The sequence below is a fragment of the Chrysemys picta genome, chromosome 1 (genome assembly GCF_011386835.1).
Source record: "Chrysemys picta bellii isolate R12L10 chromosome 1, ASM1138683v2, whole genome shotgun sequence".
Taxonomy (NCBI): domain Eukaryota; kingdom Metazoa; phylum Chordata; order Testudines; family Emydidae; genus Chrysemys; species Chrysemys picta.
In genome coordinates, this window is record NC_088791.1 from 96520109 (window position 1) to 96540111 (window position 20003).

Consider the following 20003-nt stretch of genomic DNA (forward strand, 5'->3'; position numbering starts at 1 on the left):
CCCGGCTTTCTCCAAACACACTGTTATTTGAATGTAGGGATACAGACATTTAGTTAATGATTAGGGGAGAGAACATTATCAGACAGGATCAGACCCTGGGTCCATCTAGCCCAGAGTCCTGTCTCAGATGCTTCAGAGCCCTGAAATATGCAGATGTGGGATAATCTGCCCCTGACAGTAGGTCTAACCCTGGTCTCTCATAGTTAGAAATTATTTTGAGCCCTGAAGCGTCAGGTTTTGTATCGTTTGATGAATGGCTACCTGGGGGCTCTGTGACACATTCTGGGTGCCAACTTGCAACATTCAAGCAGTTCAGTGCTATAATGTAATATCCCCCTTGTTTTTTTCCTGGTTCTGGGGAGTGAGGAGGGGAACACATGGCATTTGGACCCAGAGGAACTAAAAGCTCCCGAGGAGACTTCTCCATGAGACTGTGCGATTTTCTAAAAGAGAATCACCTGTTTTATCAGAGAAGAAAATAAGAATATTAAAAAGGAAATGTAAAATCTAATCCCAGATCTGCAGTGGAAAGGAAATACTCTTGTAATCAGTAACCAGTTCTACAGGAGAGCTGGGCCCTCCCCTGTTGCCCATCCTGGGGGGATAATTGGGGGTGCAAAGAATGGGTCACTACAGACAGACATGGTCCATCTCGGTGCTGCCGAGTGTTAGAGAGCTTATTCCTTCACTCTCACACTTCTCTGGTCCTTCTCGCATGAACAGAGAGCAACGATACCCGAAGTCCGAAGGTGCAAACAATTCGATGTTTATTGGGGTGAACTTCCAGCAAGCTTAAATCCAAATTCCTTTTTCCTTATTTTCGAATCCCAACTTACTTCCTGTTTGCCCCTAATTTATATAGTAATATTTTTAGCTATACCTTAACCAATCATTCTACTAAAATTTACCTAACCAATCCTAACATATTGTAACATGATTAGCTAACCAATTATATTCCACCACCTTAATTAATTTACACCCAGCAAAATTAATTATACAGCAGACAGAAACAATTACAGAACCAGACAGAGACCATGCAAATAAATATACGAAACAATACAGAAGTGAGGATTTCACAACTACATCTATACAGACATAAGGAAACAGACATAAGGGTTTTCCAGCTGTGCCTATTGATAAGTGAGTTCTTACCAGACAGAAAACTATCAAACTAAATTTCCTTTCACATGTTCCTTTCCCCGGAGGTGATAGATTGGATCACCTTCCTAACAGCCCCAGATTGCCTTATTTCAATATGACTAAACAGGGCCTCAGACTGTCACAGTGAGAGAAGGCCCTTCCACAGATAGACAATGATTTTGATTCTTTCTTTTACACCTCTATAACTAGCTAAGTGATGAGAATACACCTAAGTTCTTAAAGTATAGGCCTTTGCAGACAGGCTTGACTATCTATATCCTAACACCGAGTATGTGGTTCTGAAATCTACAGCTTGAAATTTTGACTCTGCCTCTCTGGTACTTGGGACACCAGCTCTGTGACAGGCTCCTGGCACTGCACTTCAGCAGTGCCCTTTCTGCCCACAATGGGACATGTGCCAACCCAATAGGAAAAGCAGAAATTATTCCATCAGTGGCAGCCACAATAGCACCAGACCCAAAATAGCTTCCCAGAAAGAGAGAGGCAGATTAGGTTAGACTAGCCTGAAAGAGAGTGAAACTCCAGCTGACAATTGACAGGTGTCCGTCTGTGAGGAGGGATTATAAACCCCCGGAGTGAGCTCTCTAGCAGCACTCTGAGGCAGGGCATACAGCTGCACCACTTGGGAAACAACCTCATCTCTGCTTTTCTTTTTTTCAAGCACCAACAAATTATGGGGCTCAGTGATGACGAATGGCACCATGTCCTGGGCATCTGGGCGAAAGTGGAACCAGACCTCTCGGCCCATGGACAGGAAGTTATAATCAGGTAGGCATGAAACTGGTGATGGAAGTGTGAGAGAGAGCATGGCTCAAGAGCTTGGTGCACTGGACTTTATGAATAATCTGCTTTTGAGCATCCCTTAGAGCAGGGGCGGGCAAACTTTTTGGCCTGAGGGCCGCATCGGATTTCAGAAATTGTATGGAGGGCTGGTTAGGGGAGGCTGTGCCTCCCCAAACAGCCAGGCGTGGCCCAGCCCCTACCCCCTATCCGACCCCTCCTGCTTCTTGCCCCTGATAGCCCCCCAGGACTCCTGACCCATCCAACCCCACCCCTGTTCCCTGATGACCTCCCCGGGCCCCTGCCCATCCAACCCCCTCCCTGTTCCCTGATGACCCCCCGGGCCCCTGCCCCATCCGCTCCCGGACCTCCTGCCTCTAACTTCCCCCTACCCCATCCAACACCCCCTCTTCTTCCTGACTGCCCCCTGGGACCCCTGCCCCATCCAATCACCCCTTCTCCCTGCTCCCTGACTGCCCCCGGAACCCCTGCCCCTGACTGCCTCCCGTCGCCCCATCCAACACCCCCTCTACTTCCTGACTCCTTCCCCCCACCCCCTGGGACCTCTGCCTCATCCAACCACCCCTTCTCCTTGACTACCCCTGGAACCCCTGCCCCCATTCAACCCCCGTTCCCCGCCCTCTGACCGCTCCGACCTCTATCCACACCGCTGGCCCCTGACCACCCCTGAACTACCCTGCCCTCTATCCAACCCCCCACCCCCACTCCCTGCCCCCTTACTGTGCTGTCTGGAGCACTGGTGGCTGGCGGCGCTGCAGCCGCGCCGCCCATTTGGAGCCAGCCACACAGCACAGAGCATCGGTTCAGGCCAGGCTCTGCAGCTGCGCTACCCCAGGAGCTCGCCAGCCAGAGCATTGTGCCGGCGGCGGGGCGAGTTGAGGCTGCGGGGGAGGGGCTGGGGGCTAGCCTCCCTGGCCAGGAGCTCAGGGGCTGGAGAGAACGGTCCCGTGGGCTGTAGTTTGCCCACCTCTGCCTTAGAGGTTTACAGGTGAGAAAGCGAGGAGGGTGGTTGTGTCTCATTAGCCCTGGGGCTTTCATTTTCTCTAGAGTTTGTTTGAACTGACTTCTTTCTTTATTGATCATTTCTAGGGCAGTGGGTTTCCTGTCACTCTGGTTTCTGGGTTAAAAGCTTTAACTTTTTAAGGTCCCCCCCCCCCCAAATTTAAAAAAAAGTTGGGGTTTTGTCACTCCCTTTGCCCTGATCAGCCAACCCACTAATGAACTTGAACTCCAGGTCCCCACTGACAGAACACAGTGAAGCAAAATGTTGGAGTGAGGTGTGTGTCCCTCCTGGGCCTTCTAATTCCCTGCAGTTGGCCCCTCAGGAGGTAGGGAGGGGAAACAGCACGGGAGGATACAAAGAAAAAAGGGATGGTGGGAAGAGATGAGAGAAAAATTGCACATAACCAATTTTCATCAAATTTGCTGTGATTACCTGTGATTTCCGCCCCACCAAATTTCACATGATGAAGCCCCCCCGAATCATTTCTTTCTGTTTCCTCTTCGGTAGTCTCTTCCAGCCTGCCACAGCCTCAGGCCAAACCCTCTAGAAATGTGGGCGGTAGGAGCCAAGCTCTTTTCAAAGCCCAGCTTGAGTCTGTGGTCTGAGATGGGGCACTTCCCCCTCCCCCTCCTCCACTGGAGTGTGTGATTCTGAGGTTAGGATGGGAGTTCTCCCCGAGCCAAGCTCCAGGGAGGCCCCACAATACTGAGTCTTTGACCATCTGGTGATGGAGCAGTGAGTAGCATTTCAATGGCCTTGAGGTCCCCTCCAGTGGGATGGGCATGTTGGGTTTTGATTCCCCTGGGCACCTGTTTCAAGTGACATACATCATGAGCTTTAACAGTAAATTAAGATCCCCTTTATGTATCAGTTCTGCCTGCCCAATTTCAGAGGGTCACCAATCCCCATAGGTGCAAGCTAAAAAATGCTGCACATAAACATGTTCTTGGTTAAGTTGCTTTGGGTGCTTTACTTGTGTAATGGTGAGGTCATCTTAACTAAATGTAGCGCCAATAACATGTTGTTGATATTTTAAGCAGGGGCTGCTACCAGATTTCTCCCTTAGCCGGGGCTAAATCCCATGTACCAGAGGTATGGTGTAGACTTGCAAGGAGAGGACGTGGTGCAGATGACTGGAGAATCTATCGGTCTGCTTCCCCTCTTTGAACGAGAATGTTTTCTTTTAAGCATACTTAAGGAGGGGAGCAACATTGCTTGGCAAACCCATACTCTGTGCCCTTCACTGGAAAGGTCCATTCCTTGCTCTTGAAAAATATCCTGAGTATAGTATTCTTGTCTGACAATTTTTGATTCTGATAGTGGCCACGGTATGTTGGATGCTTTCCAAACAGAAAAGAAGGAATTGTCCTTACTCCAAAGAGCTCACACCCGCAAAGACAGACAGAGGGAGGGTAGGGGAAATGAATACAGCATAAACCAGAGGTGGGCAAACTACGGCCCACAGATCACATCCAGCCCGCGGGGCCCGGCCCCGGAGCTCCTGGCCCGGGAGGCTAGCCCCCGGCCCTTCCCCTGCCGATCCCTCTCCCCTGCAGCCTCAGCTCGCTGCGCTGCCGGCGCAAGGCTCTGGGCGGCAGGGCTGCGAGCTTCTGGGGCAGCGCAGCTGCAGAGCCGTGGCCTGACCCGGTGTGCTGTGCTGTGCGGTGGCGTGGCTGGCTCCAGCCGGGTGGCACGGCTGACTGTCCTGGTGCTCTGGGCGGCTTGGCTGTAGCACTGCCAGCCACCGGTGCTCCAGGCAGCACAGTAAGGGGGCAGGGAGCAGGGCTGGGGGGAGGTTGGATAGAGGGCAGGGGAGTTTGGGGGGTTGGTCAGGGGGTGGGGGTGTGGATAGGAGTTCGGGTGGTCAGAGGGCGGGGAACAGGGGGGTTGAATGGGGGCAGGAGTCCTGGGGGGGAAGTCAGGAAGATGGGGGTTTGGATGGGGCGGCGGGGAGCCAGTCAGGGCCAGGAGATCCGAGGGCAGTAAGGAGACAGGGAGAAGGGGTGGTTGGATGGGGCAGGGGTCCTGGGGGGGCAGTCAGGAATGAGAGGAAGGGTTGGATGGAGCAGCTGGGGGCAGTCAGGGGTGGGGGTTCCAGGGGTGGTCAGGGGATAGGGAGCAGGAGGGGTGGATGGGAGAAGGGGGGTTGGATGGGGCAGGAGTCCTGGGGGGGGGGCTGTCAGGGGGCGAGAAGCAGGGGGGTCAGATGGGGGCAGGGGCCGGGCCACGTCTGGCTGTTTGGGGAGGCACAGTCTCCTTTACCTGGCCCTCCATACAATTTCCGAAACCCGATGCGGCCCTCAGCCCAAAAAGTTTGCCTGCCCTGCCAGAAACAATAAGAAAAGATGTGGCTATATTCATGGTGGTGTATAGCCACATCTTGGCAATACAGTGTTTTAATAACATAATGGGGAGGAAGTGCAAGGAGTGTTTGTTTTTTGCATAACATACATAGATTATCCCTCACTACCCCAAGACCTAATCAGCCAGCTGGTTTCGTGTAGAAATCAAGAGGGATTTGAATACAGGGAGGCCTTGCAGACTTCTGTTGGCATAGTCGTGTGTCCAGCTTGTGCTAAGTGAAAGAGCTTGTAGGTAGATATCTCCTGGAAATATTTTTGACACTTAATGCATCTGGATCCATTTCAAGCAAAACAAAAATTGCTCTTCAGAGGTATTTTTAGGAGCCCAAAAGATGCATCATCTTTGGCAGGCATAATTTAGCCATAGCCAGGCAGAGAGTGAAGGGAGACCGATTACAAGCATAGAAATGATCATAACCTTTCTTCCAATGTAGCGGTGGCATTTTAACAAAGCTAATTGGTCCTGATAGGCTCCTTACATTGCACTGGGTGGAGAGCGTGTCTGCAACAAATTGATTCGCTTATCAACTGCAATAGCATATCGTTCAAATGATACTAAGCGAAGCAATTCGTTGCATGTCCTTCCCTAAGAGAGACCTCTGTGCCAGTCGTTTCTTTCTGAAACAAACCAGGTCATGGGGAAGAAACAAACAAGGAAAAGACCCATCTTGGTACATGTAGTACCCGATAAAGGACAAAATTGACACAGACATCCTTTGTTCTGGTGCCTTCTTAAATGAAAGCCTTGTAAAGAATGGTCACCCACATAAAGAATCTTTTTGCTGCAAGGCTGTTCCTATTATCCATATACTCGGGGTGTTTGTCAATTTAATCTAACTAATATAATGCTGTGGTAAGACTGAGAATCTGGCACGAGACTGAATGGCCCATAGAAGCTGAACTCCCTTCTTACTGCCCTCTAAGGGGTCTCTAGTTAAATGTGGAGGGACTGGCATACCGGCTACTGGCCAATAGCGTCATTCCACATGGCAGTTAAACATGGTGGCCACCACGTTGTGAGAGATGGTCTGGTGGTGAAGGCACTGGACTCAAGAGATGTGGGTTCAATTTCTGGCTGTTCCACAGACTCTTTGGCCAAGTCATTTTACCTCTCTGTGCCTCGTTTCCCCCTTGTGTAAAATAAGGATACAAATATTTTTTGCCTCTTCTTTATTTGCCTCGTTTATATGGAGCGTATGATCTTCAGACCAGGGATGGCCTCTTTGTCTGTGTCTGTACAGTGCCTAGCTCAATGGAGCCGTGATCTCAGTGCTACTGTGGCACAAATGATACATGATTCTTAGGTACGATACAAATAAATAATAGTAATGTGAGCCAGTACTCCCCTTTCATTGTCACTGCAGAACGTGGGGCAAAAGTGACATTTCCTTTGGGATTGGCTGCCTGCAGTATCACCCCCCCTTTGCCCCCATGTCTCCAACCCCCAGTAAATTCAGCAGGGGAGGGATGGTGACAGGTCTGGTTTTTAACCACCTTCTCACCATCTCCATTTCAGGAAACAGAGCTCCTGTTTGTAGCTTTGGATAGTGTGGGAGACTTGCCAGCCCTGGGATGGCTGCAGACCTTGTGCTCCTCCAGCTCTTGTTACCCAGTTGCTCCCAATTCTCTAACAGTGCACAGCGGCAGAACCGCGGTGTCAGATATCGGGCTTAGCTGGTGGATGGGTGAGAGAAGTGGTAGGAATTAACACACAGACTCTCTGCCATGGTGTTGGGAGTGCTGACTGCTGTCTGCACACACACACATACACACACACACAGGACTCTGTGGCACAGCACTTGCTGTCTGCGCACACACACTCAGGACTTTGTGGCACAGCACCTACACCTCTCAGTCAAAGGGCTTTTAGTAGCACCTTTGGCCATTGTATTTAAGTGCTGTACATGGCTCTGGGGGGAGATGTCTAACATTCCCTCCTGGTCGATTTAAGAGCCGCGCTGATGGGTTCAGATGGGAACTCAGAATTTAATGGCTGTAATGCCTCATGGAGCAGAGTTGAAGAAGCAGCCAGGGCATTAAATTGTATGAATCCTCAGAGCCCCATGGCAGGTGAGGGAAGAAGGGTTTTCTCAGACAAATGTCAGTCACTCCGTCGTGTCCCGGCTGACCCTGTGCTCCTACCCTGATCCTAATACACTGGCACAATCCCAGGTGACTGGTGCCAAAGGGCTAAACAGCTGTGAAAAACAAGTAAGATGGGCACCTGCTCTGTGGCATCATTTGAAAACGTTAAGTGCACTGTCGGCCTGCCTCTCATGGAGAGAGATGGAGAAGGCTGGGTTTGGTCATCTTAGAAAGGAGACAAATACGAGAGAACAGGATTAAATGTTATAAAATGATGCTTGGTCCAGGGGAGGAGCTTCTGTTCTCCCTGTCTCGTAACACAAGAACAAGGGGATGTGCAATGAAATGTAGAAGCAGCAAATTCAAAGTGGATAGAAGGAAATACTTTCCCACACAATGTGCAATTAGACTGTGGAACTCACTGCCACAGGATGTTGTTGAGGCTAAGAATTTAGCAAAATTCCAAAAAGGATTAAGTATTTATGTGGACAACAAGAATAGCCTGAGTTGTCAAAGGTATTACTGAAAACTTGGAAAGGATCTAAAACTTCATGCTTCAGTACACTGGAACTAGTGTACCGGGGTGCTGCCGCACCCATTGGCTTGAAGTGGCTTCCATCATATCCAGGGTTTACAGTTTGGTTCAATGGCTCTCAGCTCCCCCACTATACAAATTGTTCCAACACTCCTGCTTCAAGGGTCAGACTAATCTCAAACAATTGAGGGCTAGGATGAGACCTTAATGGGAGGCAAATGATCCCACATCTGCTTTTTTGTGCGGTTCTTACACTTTCCTGTGAAGTATCTGGTTCTGACCACTATCTGAGAGTATGTCTACACTGCAATCGGCGGTGTGATTGCAGTGTGCATAGGGATACCTGAACTCTAGCTAGCTTATTAGAGCATAAGCTTTTGTGGACTACAGCCCACTTCTTCGGATATGCATCCGAAGAAGTGGGCTGTAGTCCATGAAAGCTTATGCTGTAATAAATTTGTTAGTCTCTAAGGTGCCACAAGTACTCCCGTTCTTCTTTTTGCGGATACAGACTAACACGGCTGCTACTCTGAAATCTAGCTAGCTTGGATACCAGAGCAGCAAAGCCATAGTCGCATGGACTGGACAAGCCTACCAAGAACCCTGGTTAATTACTTGGATGGCTAGCCCATGCTGATGTCTGTTCTACCTCAGCTTCACTGCTCCAGTACCCAGTCTAGCTAGATTCAAGCTAGCCTGGGTATGTCTACTTGAGGTGAAATCATGCTGCAGTGTAGAGATCAGTACGATACTGAACTAGATGGACCGTGGGTTTGATCGAGTCTGGCAATTCCTATGTTTTTTTTCCCCCATCCCACCTTTGCACCTCATGAGTTCCCTGCCTCTGTTCACAGACTCTTTCAGGTTCATCCTGAGACCCAGGAACGCTTTGCCAAGTTCAAAAACCTGAAGACAATCGATGAGCTGAAGAGCTCCGAAGAAGTGAAGAAACACGGCACCACCGTCCTTACCGCCCTGGGCAGAATCCTGAAGCTGAAGAACAATCATGAACCGGAGCTGAAGCCGCTGGCAGAGAGCCATGCCACCAAGCATAAAATCCCTGTCAAGTACTTGGAGGTATGGGAGTTGGAGAGGGTTCCTTGGGTGAGAGGGGGTTCAGTGTGTGTGGAGAATATGGGCTTGAGTGGGAGGGTGAGTTGCACCTCTGTTCACTGATGTCTAGTTGGACTTGTATGAGCTCTGTGATATGTAGGAGACCACTGTAATATTGGGAGTCTCAGCTCCTGGTATGTGAGTCCCCGTGTTTACATTGCTCACATGCAACTCTTAACAATAACAAACCAGTGGGTGCAGCACCAGCATCCGTGGGAAACCAGATCATATTAGAATCTAGTGAGTGACAGCACCCAAGGGACTTCTTTGTATTACAGCAGCACCTGGAGGCCCCAGTGAAGATCGGGGACCTATTGCGCTAGGCACTATACAAATGCAGAGGGAGAGTTTACAGTGTAAATGGACAAGGCAGGCAAAGGATGGGAGGGGAAGTGACTTTCCTAGGAACACGACAGATCCAGGAGAGATCCAGGACAGATCCAGGACTAGAACCCAGGTGTCTCCCAAGTCCCAGCCTAGTGCTCTATAGGCCACAATGCCTCTTGAATGGCTGAGGGAAGGACTACTGAATTCAGTCCTAGGACTTGTCTATGCAAACACTTAATTTGTGGCCAGCTGGAGCATAAATCTATCTTGCAGTAGCTTGCCACGCACTAAGTGCCTGTAGGCACCCTGCTGCCATGCACCAAAAGCTCCCTAGTGCACTTTGATCTACTCCCATTTCAAAGCGGGGTAGATCAAAGCACACTAAGGAACACTTAGTGTGCAGCAGCTGGGACCATATGGACACTCAGTACACAGCAGGATAGTGTGGGGTAGATTTACACCCCCGCTTGCTGCGAGCTAAGTGTTTGTGTAGACAACCCCTAAGATGTCATTTCCACTATCTGCAAACAATTTTTTACTTTGCATTTACTGAAAGGTCCCTACTGTGAGTGACGCTTACTTGTCCCTTTTCCTTCCCCCCCCCTCCTTCTTGACAGTTCATTTGTGAAATCATTGTCAAAGTCATTGCTGAGAAACATCCCTCGGACTTTGGGGCCGATTCCCAGGCTGCGATGAGGAAGGCCCTGGAGCTGTTCCGAAATGACATGGCCAGCAAGTACAAGGAGTTCGGTTTCCAGGGCTAGCGTGCACATGAGGCGACACCTCCATGGAGGCCCAGTGGTGCATCTTAGAATAGCTTCCTAAGCCCCAGTTTGGGTGCCTCTTAAGTGACCATCCAAAAAGCGAGGGGGCGCTTTTGATTAGAGCAGCGTTCAGTCTCTCACCAAAGAGAGGCATTCACAGTGATATCTGGCTTCACCTAGAGGAGAAATAATCTGTTTTCTTAGCAAAATAATGTATTTGTTCGTTAAGGAATGACCTGAGACCTTCTCCCCTGAGCTCGGCCCCAAAGACCCTATCTCATAGCAGAGCCAGCGAGTAGGAGAATGTTTAGGAATAGATGCCTGAGAATGTGTGTGGGCGAGAGAAACTGGGCTTGAACTGAGAACTCTCCTGCCCGCTGCTAGAATTGACACCACAGCTGGACCCTGATGGACAGACTTGGCCAAGGTCTCCAAAAGGAACTCGGGGTTTTAGGTGCCCCACCAGAGATGCCATAAAGTGGCATGATTGTCAGGAAGTGCTGAGCTCCTGCCCTCTGAAAATCAGGTCTCCGTAAGGTGTCAAAGTCACTAGTTTGGAAGAACTTAGCAGCCTCACATGAGCCACCAAAGGAGTGAATGAGCTGTGGGGAGCGTCCCACTTCCCCCTAAGGGGGGGTGACAGTCTCTCAAGAGCAGGGATGAGACATGTTAGCAGGTTGCAGTGGGGGGCTTGCAATGGTATTATGCCAATTCTGGGGATGAGCACAGCCCTTCAGCCTCTGGGGACTGGCAAGTGTGTTGCTAGTTGGTAAACTCTCATTAGCCAAAACTCTCAAGAGAAAGTGTAGGACTCCCTTGATCCCCAGCAGCTGCTGCTACGCATTTGAATTTCCATCGCACTGGGTGGTGAATAGTGTGTTTCACAGTAAATAAATATGCTTGCTGTACCGGAGTCTGTGTCGGCTTCTTACTTTTGAGAAGTGCCTAGGTGAGAAGCATGGGAGGTGGAAAAAGGAGAGTGTAGCAAACATCCAGCATTTCCTCTCTCTGACCATCACAGGATGTGGGGTTCCATGCGGAGCAGATAAAACACACGACCACTGTGGTTGCAGGCTGAATCCGAATCCTGTTTATTGCAAGCTTTCTTTTATAGTTTTTCTTTACATTACATAACACAATTAGGCTATAATCACACATCTACGGATTGGACAAGAAGGAGAATCATGTGTTTATCACATGTATAGCCCCACACCGATTGGTTCAACCGTTCCTTACATAAGGCCATGATTTGTTTACCTCATCTTATATAATCCTAGACCACCAGGGGGCCTTACATAAGGCCATGATCATCTTATATAATCCTAGACCACCAGGGGGTCTTACATAAGGCCATGATCATTTTATATAATCCTAGACCACCAGGGGGTTTTACATAAGGCCATGATTTGTTTACCTCATCTTATATAATCCCTAGACCACCAGGGGGGCCTTACATAAGGCCATAATCTTGCAAGTGTCCCATCGTGACCATTACCTCCTCATGGAACTTTCCATTAGGTTGGTGTAGGGATGATACATCCCCACACCTCCCCCCTTTTTCTTAAATAAGGAACTTATTAAGAAATGCCCACGAAAACCATTGGGGTGTAAATACAAAAAGGCTTTTTGGCCAATCTGGTTCGCCCAGGTGACCCAAACATTTTGTTGTGGGTTAACAAAAGGTACAGAGTTTGGACATACAAAGACCCCTGCTCCTATAATAAGGAGTCCAAACAAATAGAAGCACAGCGTTATCAGGTGTCTAGGTTGTAGCAAACAACAAGTGCAAGTCCGGTGTCGCGGGGTCGTCGTTTGGCTTCTGCATGGCGGCGTCCAGTGGCCGGTGCATGGACACGTTATTCCGTCCAGTGCACCCAATCGCGCAGCCCCACAAACCACAACGAGGACAGGGGGTAGCTACATCATTCGCCGGAGGGATCTTATCCGGTGGCCTATTCCGCAACTGCTCACCCTGCCCCGGGAACTCCGCCCGGAACTCTGGGGTACAAAAAGCCGGGCTGGTTTAGGGCTCGCAATGTGTGGGACTGCGGGGGATGGCTCTCACCGGCCAAATGGGACAACTGATTCAGCCTGTAGCTGAAGGCCCTGTTTGTACATTCCCGCGTTTTTGCCCCCATTTCAACAAACGGGACAACGCGTCAGAGGGAAGCTTCTCTCTCCGCTTTTTAGCGATGGCACCATCTCCTCCTCTGCAGACAAAGCAGAGCCCATTTTATTAAATGCAGCCGCTTACCTGTGAGCTTACGAACGTCTCTCTCGGACGACCAGGAGCCGGTATCCTCCGGTACCTCCTACCGCGGCTGCCACCTCCGCCTTTTCTCACCGAACGCTTCAGTCGGCTGTGAGCTCACGAACGTCTCTCTCGGACGACCAGGAGCCGGTATCCTCCGGTACCTCCTGCCGCGGCTGCCACCTCCGCCTTTTCTTACCGATCGCTTCAGTCGGCTGTGAGCTCACGAACGTCTCTCTCGGACGACCAGGAGCCGGTATCCTCCGGTACCTCCTGCCGCGGCTGCCACCTCCGCCTTTTCTCAAACCATGTTCAGTTTTTGGTCGTGCTCCAGTTGACACTGAGCTTGGCAAACCATCTAAATTTTGGTAGCCTGCCCTCTTATTTCCACAGATTCCCTTTCTTTGATGATCTTTGTGAAGAAGGCCTGTTTCCACCTTAACAGGGCATGGCTGTTTGCGCTTTTTGGTAGAAGGAGTGCTGGAAGGAGAAGAGCCAGCACTGAGAGCCTCTTCAATATCTAAATTCAATTGTTTCAGTTTCTTCATGAGAGATGACATAGAGTCTGACCACTCAGATCCTTTTTCTGGTTGGATCTGCTTTCTCTTTGCTCAGCTTTTGAGACAACACCTCTTGGGTCTACTGTCTGAGAACATTGATCCCTGCTCCACTGGCGGCTGTGTCTAGTATGATCTCTGCTAGCTCACTTTGGGCAAAGTCCTGGCTGCCTTGATGTCCAAGCCGAATCACGTCGGGGTCACCATTTGTGGGGTTCCATGCGGAGCAGATAAAACACACGACCACTGTGGTTGCAGGCTGAATCCGAATCCTGTTTATTGCAAGCTTTCTTTTATAGTTTTTCTTTACATTACATAACACAATTAGGCTATAATCACACATCTACGGATTGGACAAGAAGGAGAATCATGTGTTTATCACATGTATAGCCCCACACCGATTGGTTCAACCGTTCCTTACATAAGGCCATGATTTGTTTACCTCATCTTATATAATCCTAGACCACCAGGGGGCCTTACATAAGGCCATGATCATCTTATATAATCCTAGACCACCAGGGGGTCTTACATAAGGCCATGATCATTTTATATAATCCTAGACCACCAGGGGGTTTTACATAAGGCCATGATTTGTCTACCTCATCTTATATAATCCCTAGACCACCAGGGGGGCCTTACATAAGGCCATAATTTATTACCTTGCAAGTGTCCCATCGTGACCATTACCTCCTCATGGAACTTTCCATTAGGTTGGTGTAGGGATGATACATCCCCACAACAGGACACTGCCCCTGTGGTACCATTCAACGTCTTGAGATGCACTTGGAGTCTGTATGGTATAGCGGAAATCAAGCTGCCCTATGGAGGAATAAAAGGCCCTTATATCTGTGTATGGGGGAAGACATCCTCAACTACATCATTGCTCAAATACCAGCACAGATTCACAGGCTCATCAGCCTTTAAAACTCCACCTCAGCTGAATTCTGGGTCCCTGACTACGCTGTGTGGTTTCCTTGACCAACCTCTGTGGCCCCTGCTGGGTTGGGGATTCTCCTTGGCCCAGCATGGTTTCTTCCTTTCACAGATGCTTGGTTGGTGCTGCTTCTGCAGGGAACTGAGGGTGACACTGTACTCTATTTTCTAACGGCAGCACGTTTCTTGTGTAAACTGAAACATGGCAACAAAAGAAATGCAACTCCTAGTTCAAGAGGGCGATAGAGGGATGTAGCTGGCAGGCAAATGGTTAAAACCTGCAATGGAGGAAGGATAGGCCAGTGGTTAGCCTAAGACTTCGAAGACCCCAGTGCAATTATCTGCTCTGCCACAGACTTCCTGTGTGACCTTGGACAACTCACTTAGGCTTGGTCTACACTAAACCCCCAAATCGAACTAAGGTACGCAACTTCAGCTACGTGAATAACGTAGCTGAAGTCGACGTACCTTAGTTCGAACTTACCGCCGTCCAGACCCGTCAGGCAGGCTCCCCCGTCGACTCCGCGTACTCCTCGCGGCGAGCAGGATTACCGGAGTTGACGGGGAGCACTTCTGAGTTCGATTTATCGCGTCCAGACAAGACACGATAAATCGAACCCAGAAGTTCGATTGCCTGCCGCCGAACCAGCGCGGTAAGTATAGACAAGCCCTTAGTTTCGCCATGTCTTGGGATAGTAGTGTTTCCCTACCTCACGGAGCTGTTGTGAGGATAAATACATTGAAGATAGCAAGGGGCTCAGTATGATAGTAATAGGGGCTCTAAATACCTTAGAGCACATTCCCTACTTCAGTGTGAGTGAAATCAGCAGTGACTAAGCTGCCAGTTTCCCTAAAATACAGAAGCCTAGCTGGGGTGGTCCTGCTCCTTTTCCATTCAGCTCAGATGGCCAAAAACCCTCTGCCACTCAGAGCAGAGCAGAGGCGAAGTCCTTGATGGAACAGGGAGTATTTCTTACTTTGCTCCCTTTATAAATCCCCACCATTCCAGTCCCGGGTCATGAGCAGCATTCCTGTCTGGGAACTCAACCTTGCAGAATCTGGCGTTGTTAACTAGCTGGAAGGGTCACTGAATTCCCTCTTGCCACCTAGATGAAGGTACAGTCTGCTTGGGCCTTGTCTCAGTCAGACCACTAGCAGCTTGCGCATTCTGGCTCGGGGTACACCAGCCACTGCAGGAAGAGCAGCGTATTAAATACGGGCCTAGGATTGTCAGCTGAACACAATAAGATTCCCTGCCAGCGACAACAGCCGCTGCTTTTGGCTTCAAAGCTAGGCTTGGTGGGGAGCTAAATTCTGCAGCTATGGCAGCTGCTTATGTCAGTCCAAGTGGGCCAGCAGCCATCTATGGCTATGTTCACTTAGGGCAGTGTAATGGAGGAGGGGGGCTTGCTGCTGGCTGTGTTGTGTCTCACTACTTGCTGCATACTCAGCATAAGCTGTAGTTCTATTGGGTGAGGTGAGTCTCTACCCTCCCCAGCCAAGCTAGTAGGGAACAGTGCTAAGCTCACCTCAGTCGTGCCCCATTGGCTTGGCAGAAAGCCCGTCACCCATTTGTCTGTAGTGTGGTAGCATGGTAGCACCCCAGTTGGTGAGCAGGGCTGTGTTGGCCCTGTACACATAGGACAGTCCCAGCCCCACAGTTTTCACTAGCTAGGCTTTTGGACAGGCTCAGGTGGTAGCTTTCGCTTTAAAACCTACCCAACATGCTGATCACCTACCACATGGACAGTGAATTGCTTCGTGAATTTCCCCCTCCAGTGACTGGTAGCACTGGCGTGCACGTTAGTGACTAAATGCTGCGGTGTTGATCACAGGGTCGGTGCAGGCAAGGATGGAGATGGTTAGTTATGTTATAGGGTGAGACCAAGAAAACACCTCGTGGGCGTTGTACCCAGCTTTGTCCCACCATGTGCAGCTGATGTGAGGAACATCAGTCATTTCTTCAGCCCAAACACTTGAATTCTCATCCATTTGAGGATATTTGAACATGCTGCGACTATTTGAGCCCAGTTTGGGGTCTAGGCAATGTCCCAAGAGCACAGAGTCTGCACCGTGGTTGTTGCTAGACAAAAGGGTGCCGCCCCATTGCCCTGCAACCAGTGCAGAGTGATGTAAAATGCTGCCAGCTCAGCATAGTTACAGGTTATAGTCACTTTGATGGACGTGGAGACTCAGGCCAGAGGCAATAGGGGACTGGCAGAGGGGTGCATGTGTCCGTCCTAGAAGTGACAAGAAATGGAAAGAGAAGTCCAGGTCAGACTGGTCTCACAAAGGCTCATAAATGTGTCTAGCCGAGCATGTGTGAGAAAGAGAGAGCCACGCAGGCCTGTTTGTTAGCACATAAATTCACTCCCTGCCTCTGTGACCCTAATCATGGCAGGGTCCATCTCTCAGTCCTGTGACTTGCATATAATCCCTTTGCAAATGTCAGCAAAGGTGACTTTGTGGCTTTTTAAAGAGCTGTTTTATAGACGCTTGGCTGAGTTGCACCAAGGTCCTTCCCCAGCTTGGCTGCCCTCACTCCATAAAGATACAAGCAAAACATGCATCTTCTGCCACCCCAGGAAGCACTGATGCTGCCTTTTATGGTGAACAGTAGCAAACAGAGCCACCTCCCCGGTATGTCATGCAGTCTAGGCTCTTGCATGTGTCCACAGGCATTACGGTGATTTTCCAGCACGATAGCCGTGCATTAGAACTACAATGAGCGTTCAGATCATGGTGATGAGCTATGTCTCTGCTTCATCCCCCTCATCCGATCGATCCTGCCGCCTCAGCTGTTACTGGGGAAAATAGTGATTTAGTAGCACCGAGAGTTGCATTAGTTGGTGATGGATTGTTTCCGAGACTGTTTGTAAGCACAGTAGCGTGACCAGACAGCAAATGTGAAAAATCAGGACAGGGGGTGGGGGGTAATAGGCGCCTATATAAGAAAAAGACCCCAAAATCGGGACTGTCCCTATAAAATCGGGACATCTGGTCACCCTATGCAGTACAAATATAGCATGCAGGGGCCCTGATGTAATATTACAGCTTTGTTATGACCCGGTCACACACTGAATAGCTTGGGCTGGAAGACCTCTTAGCTTCTAGTTCTGGTGTTAGCTACTGTTTCTCTGTGCCTCCTTGCTTATCTGAACGGCAGCTCTGTGGGTTGACAGTGGTATTTGTTTGGAACTCCTGGTGCGAGAACGGGAACCTCATTTACTCTATCCCTTTCTCATCTGCTCCCCCCCCTTCCAAATTCCACAGTAGATTCTCCCCCAATCCCACCGTAGGGGTGGAAAATCACTGGTGTTGACATCATGCTAATGCAGGGTGGGCTCTGCCTAGGGCCTACGTGAGAGCAGTCCCGTCCTGCTGGCTCTTTGTGAGCTCTTGGGTTATCGAGAGAGTAGCTGATATGTCAGAGTGGTTCTGTCTCTTCTCACTCACCCCCTCCACTGGATGAACATATACAGGAATAGTCAAGCCACTCGGAGGAAACCCTTTGAGGGATGCAGGACGTCACGTATTTACTGTGAGCGGGCAGAGGAGGAGGAAAACTAAATGGGACAGAGAGAAAGAGTGAAGGTAAAGCACAGCTGGAAAGAAAAGAAAACTGCAGAAATTGCTACCAATGGGCTATCAAGCCAGGTCTCTTCCCTTGGACAATAGCTAATTCTATGAGCTTCAAAAAGTTGCTCATAATTTTTCACTGCTTTACAATGGGCAGGAGGGGAGGAACATGGCCTGATCCCACTGATAATCCATTTATGACCTGTTGCAGGGGGATAGTGAGACTTTTTAGTATGGCTACTCTCACTTCAGCAGCTAGTCGTCTTAGTACCCTTTTAAAAAAATCTTATATGCTTTTTGTCTCAGTAATATCATGTGTCAGTGAGTTCCACAGGTTAATCATACCACATCAAGTTTAAATTGTTCATCCTCACTTTCATGCTGTTACATAATTCTTCTGTGTCCAACATCTCAGATCTACTCAACTTATTGTAAGCTCTTCTTCTGGCCCTTCTCTGGTCTATCAACAAAGGCAGGCTTAACACCTGCTTAGTCTCCCTCCTCTCTTGTCCCCATGACTTTTTCCATGCTCCTTCTGTTACCCGGGGTTCTTTCAACCCAAAGCTCTTGGTAACTTTACTCTGTGTGAGGAGGTGTCAGGAAATAAATCAGGGGAGACACGGCCGTCCGACCGATAGATGACTGGCACAAACAGGACAACATAAAAGTGCTTTCACTTAAAGCTAAACTTTACTAGTCTCAAGCACTTACACACGTCCGCAACAGGTTAGTAAAACATCCCCAACCCTTGATAATTACCAAAGCTGAGTGTGGCTCTCGAGTGACACAGCGGCAGGCTTCCGGTGGCCAAATCTTCCGTCTGCCGGTGGGGACTGCAAGATGTATCCAGAGGGAGAGTCCAAAAGAGTCCCCAAACAAGTCCAACTATCTCAAGCTTTTTCCCCTTATTTATACATTAGTAATAGAATGACATGTCCCTTAAAGAAACCTTGTTAAGTAAGCAGTTTCAAGCAAGAGGTTCCCTCTGACTATTGATTAACCAGGTGTGGGCTTTCCAGAGTCTGCAGCTCTGAGACCCCAATAAACATTCCTGCTCTTTTTAAAATGGATGTATCAGCAACTTCAACACAATTCTTATCAGGAAGGAGGTGGGGTCAAGCTGCCCTTTCCGTGGCACCCAAAACCCTCTCCCCTCCTGCCTTGGTCAAGCCGAGATTGCTGAATGATCAATTTACAGCTTCCTGACTAGGTGGCTTTTTAACAATAAGCCATGGTGGTTTTAGGCACTTTACTGGTTTGCCAAAGTCTCCCCGTACACCTCTGTAAATGAAATGAACTCCTAGTCCCAGTTCATGAAGCCACCACACTCTTTTTCTTCATTCAAATCCCTTCTAAAGATTGACTTTTTTGTGATATCTACCAGATGCACATTCGTAGATTTAAAAAATTCTTAACATGGTTCCTCCTGTGGTTTTCCAGCACATTCTTTGTAGGTCTGTTTTAGATTGGAAGCTCTTCAGAGCAGAGGCTGTCCATCTGTGTGTCTTGTCTGGGATGGAGCACATTATTAGTGTTTGTTTAATAATAAGGTATTCTGGTTTATTATCTATTTTGAATCCATTGTTTTTTAAATCGTAATAGCCATCTGTTATTGAAGCATGACTTAGTAAATGGGCAGACCTGCTTAGCCTTCTCCCTGCTATTCATTATATTATTGCTGTCTCAGTTAGACCTAGGATGCTTCACTTCCTGCATAGAACAACTTGGGCAGTAGTCCCACGTGCTCTTAAACAATTCCATCCCTGAGGTGGTCCCCTTTAATTGGTAGATGAGATGATTCCTGTATCCAGCTGTGCAGCTACTCCAGTGATAGCTAACCAGACAGATTACAGATGCTGTCTGTAGGTATGTCTACACTTCAAGTTGTGTAATTTCCAGCTCAAGGAGATAGATTCATGCTAACTCTGATTGAGCTAGTGCATTCAAAATTAGTGTGAGGGGCTAGAGGCCCCCAAATCTATTTGCGACGCTAGGTATGTACTCAGGTGGCTGCTGCTACAGCTACACTATATTTAGTACGTTAGCTCATCAGAGCTAGTGCAGGGATAGCTCCTGGGGCTGGAAATGATACCTCCGGCTTGAAGTTTAGATACATGACAGAGTGCTGTTAAGAGCTTTGGGTTTCGTTTGGAACTAAAGGCCCTGGAGAGATACACACTATTATCCTTATAACTCTGTATAGTGGCTTAGTCTTCTCCTTCCCAAAGAAAAAGCCCTGGCCTGCAAAGAAAATGGCCACAGGTGCTGTGAACATCAGTGGCAGGCCAAAGCAGAAATGGCTCCAAACCCCTGGATTCACTAAGCTAGAGATTTATATATACAAACATAGAGAGAAGGGAGCAGCCTGTCTTTTGATGGCACAGCAGGTGACAGCCATCTGGGGTACAATTCGGAATCGCCTTTTCACTCAGACCCATTTGCTTTGCATTTAGCCTCTGCACAAGGTGCTATGGATTCTAGTGGCTTTTTAGGCTACCATCAGCCGTGTCCCGAGCTATTAGTGCACAGCG

General features: G+C 49.0%; 1 protein-coding gene and 1 long non-coding RNA gene across 2 annotated transcripts; one reads left to right on the forward strand and one right to left on the reverse strand.

Moving 5' to 3' along the window:
• The first annotated feature begins 1619 nt into the window (after positions 1–1619).
• MB (myoglobin) lies at positions 1620–11065 on the forward strand. Its single transcript, XM_005300826.4, has 3 exons — positions 1620–1929; positions 8803–9025; positions 10006–11065. Exons 1-3 carry the CDS (start codon positions 1835–1837, stop codon positions 10150–10152), a joined length of 465 nt encoding a protein of 154 aa, XP_005300883.1. The 5' UTR covers positions 1620–1834; the 3' UTR covers positions 10153–11065.
• Positions 11066–11225: 160 nt separating this feature from the next.
• LOC122172500 (uncharacterized) lies at positions 11226–19044 on the reverse strand. The gene is made up of 3 exons (XR_006172868.2): positions 18232–19044; positions 16055–16133; positions 11226–13779 (listed from the first exon to the last, which is right to left on the reverse strand). It is a non-coding gene; the product is annotated as an uncharacterized LOC122172500 (long non-coding RNA).
• Positions 19045–20003: the final 959 nt, after the last annotated feature.